General features: G+C 43.8%; 1 protein-coding gene across 16 annotated transcripts in view; it reads right to left on the reverse strand.

Moving 5' to 3' along the window:
- Positions 1-2,136, reverse strand: part of LOC311608409 (cell surface glycoprotein CD200 receptor 2-like) — a 120,104-nt gene extending 117,968 nt beyond the window's left edge. For all 16 annotated transcript variants that reach the window (XM_084800867.1, XM_084800869.1, XM_084800868.1 and 13 more), the window contains exon 1: positions 1,800-2,136. In XM_084800867.1, coding sequence (XP_084656993.1) covers positions 1,800-1,863 — 64 coding nt within the window. In that variant the 5' untranslated portion in view covers positions 1,864-2,136. The remainder of the gene's footprint in view (positions 1-1,799) is intronic.
- Between the last annotated feature and the right edge of the window lie 3,864 nt (positions 2,137-6,000).

Raw genomic sequence — 6,000 nt, forward strand, 5'->3', positions numbered from 1 at the left:
TATAATGTGATCATAAGAAAAGCCTAGAAGACAATGGGACAAAATAAGCAGAAAGAAATGCCACAGGCTGTGAAAGTGGAGAGCAGGCAGTCACACAGGAGATGGGTATTTTATAAGATAAATACCACATGGTTTGAAGTTTAAAATAAAATTTAAAGCTAAATAGGCAAAACAAAAACATCCTACCACTTACCCTGACACCCCACAGTGTCTCTCTCTCCTGTCTGACACAGAGTGAGCTACTCCTGCTGGCAGCACCTGCCGTGACAAAGCCATAAAGTCATGGCCATCACTGGCTTTCAGCTCACCATTCTAAACCATTTCTTGGTGAACTTGTCCTGGCAAATCATGCATATAAAGTAATTTGCTTATTTGCATAAACTCTTGATGGCTTTGTGCTGTGAGCATGGATTGCAGCGATTTGGTGACTGTCCTCTCTCCAGTTGGTGCTCACACAGTTTTTAAACTTAACCTGTCAGCCTTAAAATTCAAATCCTTGTCATGTTCCATTTTGCTGCTTTTCTGTCTGCTCCATTAAGTTACTGCTCAACCTGACACAACAGGTCCTTGCCTGCATTTCCCTGTCTCTGATCATGCACAGACTTCACAAGCTTTCTAGAGAGGCCCAACTCAAAGACGCATTTCGCTCTTTTTTTTTTTTTTCTTTTTCCATTAAAATTATAACCAAACATTACTTAGCCTTTTCAGCAGTGCTGCAACGGGTAGTTCTCTTCAGTGAAAAGCAATACGGGTAAACTGCTCCCTCAGAAGTTTTGTGGTGCTTATGGGAATAAATAAGTGTGCCACTAGTCCTTTCCAGCTGTGGACAAGCCATTTCACCTCCCTAGGCATTAGGCTCTACCTCTGTAAAATGGAGCTGTCTCCCATGCCTACCTCCACAGGTGGCTATGCACATCAGAGAGAAAAGATCTGTGAAAGGTACAGAGGTGGAGCATGGTTTATTTTATGTGAGCTCACCAGTAAGGTTATCATGAGATTAACTTTTTCTAGATGATCGAAAAAATAATTTTAAAGGAATTCTGATGAAAGAGGAAAAACGCCGTTTCTCCTTTAAGTAGTTAAACTATAAAACTTAGAACTAAGTACGTTGTTCCTTCACAGCCGCTCCATCTACTCAAAGTGAAAGATGAAAAGTCTCTCCCACACCAACTACCACCTACGCTCTAGAGTGAAACCAGGACACCCCCACAGTAGCCTCAAATTCTGCTCGGTACCTACAAACACGCAGATATTGAGGAGTGAGTGCACCTTCTGATTCAGAAAGTGTCTCCTGTAGCCCACACGTCTTCAAGATAAATCCAGACGTACATCACAGATACGCCAGCGTCACTGTGCGCATAAAGCCTACAGTCACGGAAAGTGACAGGGAAAAAAAAAATCCCAATTCACAGTGGTTGGCAAAGGAGACCTAGATGGGATTACCAAAGATGATGGTTATTTAAAAAAGAACTTCCAAGAAGTAGAAAACACAGAGATCGCAAGTCGGTTTGATTGCACTGAATATGTGTTTAATTTATTCTGCCTTGTCCTAAAAGGGGAGGGGAGATGAGGAAGTGGCAGTGGAGGAAATTATAGAAACGGCTATACCATGGGACACAAAAACAAAATAAGTAAGACAAAGCAGAAAGTAGGAGTGATTTGACACCTCACATCTGGAGGAACCCTCCTCTCCACAGCAGCAAGCGGCTTGTGCTGCCTGGCTAAATGGGCAAGGCTCAAACGCTGCAGACATAGGTCTTTCCTCCCTCGTCATTCCCCCAAAGAAAATTCAGACTCACCTGCCACAAAGATCCCCCATATCAAGAGCACCGCTAGGTCAGACGTTCTCCAAAAGAAGAGCATTTCTGTTCTCGGGTTTTCTGCAGCTCACTTGGTACTTTCTCTCCTCACAGGTAGGGAAGCCGCGGTGACCATGACCAGGTTCCCTCTTGCTCTCTGCTTGGCTTCTGTGTGGTACTGGTAGCGAGTCTCTCAGCCCATCAGCGGGCTAAGCACTCCTTTTCCTCCCTGCCTTGTCCTTCGGCCCGACGTAGTTTAGTCTGACCAGCAACTTGGAAGAGAAGAAACTTCTCTGGAACTTGACACAGCAATAGATTTCCTGTGCAAAGCCCCGGAGCAAAGACAGAGGAAGCAGACTGAGGGAGTTCTCTCTCAGCTCATTGGTTCTCTCTGCTGCTCACAGATAAACTGTACAGTAAGGCTGCTGACATGCCCAAGACAGATGGATGTGTATAGACTTCCACTCAAAACTGCAGTGGGATACTGATCTGTTTTGGGGCCCATGCTTGTAAATCTTCTAACCACAATTAGCTTATGGAAAGTTCTCCAAATAGAAAAAAAAAATGTGCAGTCTTCTTTGGTCTTTGAATATTGAATAAATACTCCTATTTGAAAATACTTTGGTAAGTACTTTCTAGTCTGGAAGTCCATACATAATGCTTGAAGCATCGTATGTGTGCCACTTTACTGTTATTACTCCAAAAATCCCAAATTTGGTGCCTTAACACAACACAAATGCAGTGCCTGGGACTCAGAAGCCTGAATGGCCTTGTATGGGGTTAAAATGAAAGGCTGTCCAGGCCTTCGGTGTTTCTGGAGACCCAAGCTTTTCCTATACCTGGAAGATGTCTCTGTTCTCTGGCTTATGCACATCACTCTGGCCTTCGCTCCATTGTCATACCTGGTTGCCTGATCATGACCCTTCTGCCTCCCTCTTCACTGGTCCTTTGTGATTAATTGTCCTCCTCAGGCAATTCAGCATTGACTCTCCACCTGACAATCCCTAATTTAATTACATCCACAGAGTCCATTTTGGCTTCCCAGTGAACGTCCAGCCACCAGCTTCTGGTGGAGGGTTAGTGCTGAATTTCCGTTCTCTTTAGCTTTGGGGGCAGGGGGTGTTAGGATATTGTAAGCCCAGATAGTCACCATGTAGTTGTCCCGCATCTGAGAGTCTGACTTTCCAGAGAAATTCTTTGTAATGTTATTAGCTAATACACCCTGTAGATTGCAGTTGAGAGGAAGAAAGAAAGACAAAATCTCTGGTAAGAATTTCCTACCCCAGGGCAAAGTGCTCCAGGAAGGGGAAGAAAACATTGCAAACAGGAAAAAAGATAAAACAGCACGCATTTTTTTTTCAAGGTTAGCAGTTCCATCTTCCCTTTTGCCAAATATTAAACTATATATACACATTACCCCTTTTCCCCTCTCCAGCTTTCCCTGTGAGTCAATCTGTCGCAGTGAGATGAGATTCTTAAGAGCAAGAAAGGCTTGAGGACATGGGCTATGGCAAGTGAGGGAACGGTAGCAGCCCTCTCTTCTGTTCGATGATTTATCAGACGTCTGAAAAAATTTTGAAGAAATGTAATCTAAATTGAAATACTGTTTTTCCATTACAGGAAGCTGTTATCACTGTAGGTTCTGAAGACAGAAAGAACCAGGCGCAGTTCTCTGTTGTGCTATGTCAATGATACTGACTGATTTTCTTAGTCATGTCTGCATTCTTTTTTCCACTTGATAGTAATGATGTGAGTTTTTTTTTTTTCTCGTGTCATCAAAACTTCTTCATGATCAGGGGAGCAAATTGGCTAACTTAGTAAGTAAAGGTGTTTGCCACACAAGCCTAAGGAACAGATTACACTCCCCAGAAACTACATAAAGGAGAGAGATAACCAAGCCAAGCTCACATATGCACCATGGTATTTACACACACACACACACACACACACACACACACACACACAGGAGGGGGGAACACATGAAGAGAGGAAGGAAGGGAGGGAGAAAGAGAGAGTGAGAGATTATATTGTTTAATTTTGGTTTTCTTTATTTTCTATTCTCTTTATCATTTATTTCTAAGATGAGACAGACTCAACCTTTCTGTGTATCCAGGAATAACCTGGAATTCCTGACCACCCTGCCTTCACCTCCCTACTACTAAGATTCTACTGTGACATGTGCTACCATAGCAGGTTTGTGTGGAACTGAGGACCAAGCCCATGATGGCTTCCTGCATGCTAGGCAAGCACACTGTAAACTAAACCATATCAACAGCCTCAAAAAAATTAATTACTTGTCATTTGTTTGAATGCATGCTTGATGATAAAATCAAAACTAAGCTGAAGAGATATGCTAAAGTCTCACAGGGACCTAGCAGCTGAGCTAGGCAGATCATTTCACACTTGCTAGATGAGTCCTTTGGGCTCAGCACCCCCTCACCCCTTCTGAGATTTCAGGCAGTGACTTTCACAGGAACGCTTCTTGTGTGCTCATCTGAGAACAAACCCCAGCACTTAACTAGCTGTGTAAGAGTCAATTCAGTAATTTCCACACCATAGAATTCACAAAGTAGATTTTCGAAGAGTCTACTGTTTTCTCTCTACTCCTTTCCATCTTCTACCCTCAAGTCCTACACCTCCTCCTCCTCCTCCTCTTCCTCTTCTTTTTTTTTTGGGGGGGGGGTTAGAGACAGGGTTTCCCTGTGTAGCCTTGGCTGTCCTGGACTCACTTTGTAGACCAGGCTGGCCTTGAACTCACAGTGATCCACCTGCCTCTGCCTCCTGAGTGCTGGGATTAAAGGCGTGAGCCACCACCACCCGGCCCTACCTTCTCTTCTTAAGGAGAACAAGCATGATCTAGCCGATGGACAGGACGTTCTCCACAGTTAAGTGGAAAGTGGGGACTGACTTTCACATGAACTCTGGTGCCCCATATTTGACCACATCCCCTGGATGGGGAGGCCTGGTGGCACTCAGGAAGGATAGCAGGTTACCAAGAAGAGACTTGATACCCTATGAGCATATACAGGGGGAGGAGGTCCCCCTCAGTCACAGTCATAGGGGAGGAGAGTAGGGGGAAAGCGAGAGGGAGGGAGGAATGGAAAGATACAAATGGGATAACTGTTGATATGTAATATGAATGAATTAATAAAAAGGAAAAATAAATTTTAAAAAATTTTAAAAAGGAGAGCAAGCATGTAACCTAAGGCACCAAGAGCTTCTCACCACCCACTAAAGAGGTACAGTGAGAATTGCCATTGAAAGAGAAGTATGTGTGCATCTCGTAAACTCTTCTCTCTGAAAAACCCTCGGGACCCAGTTCCTTCCTGCGTGTACTGTTTGGAAGTCAATCCCAGAAAACAGAGCAGAAGAATGAGAAAGGTCAGAATGAGAAAAAAAAAAAAAGGCTCAAGCAGAACCACAAGCCCTCCAATTCTCTCCTACTATTAGCTATTAGGAATCAGGGAATTTGACTCTCTCTGCCTGGCGCCTGCAGATCCAGGATGCAAAGCTCTCAGCTACTGCTGCGATGCAATGCCTGTCTGCTTCCCACCATGGTGATCACGGACTAGCCCTCTACGTTGTGAGCAAGCCCTCAATTCGATGCTACCTTTTATAAAAAAAAAAAAAAAAGAATTGGGGAATTTGAGGAAGAAAGAAAACAAAAAACATAATGGTATTATGTAGACTTTAAAACACAAAACAGAATGGGATGATACAGATAAACACCAGGGTGTGGCAGCCAAAAGCCGAAGGCTTAGCTAGTAAGGTAGAGCCCCTTTGAGCCGGGACAACCGCAAGCTTGTAGCTTTGCTTTACTCAAAAGTTACTTATCTGCCTTCAAATGCTACTCAAGTAAATCTCTCCGCTCAGGAATATTTCTCAGTCTCAAAAGGCTCAGGATGTATGTAGTTCAGTGGTCAAGTGCTTGCCCAGCATGTTCAGTCCCTGGTACGGAAAAGAAGGGTGCAGCCCATACAGGCTTCTGCTTTCACATCCTAGCGCCATGCTGATATTTATCTTGAAGATTTTCACTTCTGCTTACTTACTTATGTCATCAACATAAAACTACCTTCATAAAATTATATATTACACACGTCATATCGTTTACAGTTTCACAAATCATACAAACTACACATCACATCAAGCAAGCGCCACGCGCAGCGGCTAGGACAGCAGCACGCTTTGCACACATACGGAA

Source organism: Acomys minous (assembly GCF_964271855.1).
Source record: "Acomys minous genome assembly, chromosome: 11".
NCBI classification, from domain to species: Eukaryota; Metazoa; Chordata; class Mammalia; order Rodentia; family Muridae; genus Acomys; species Acomys minous.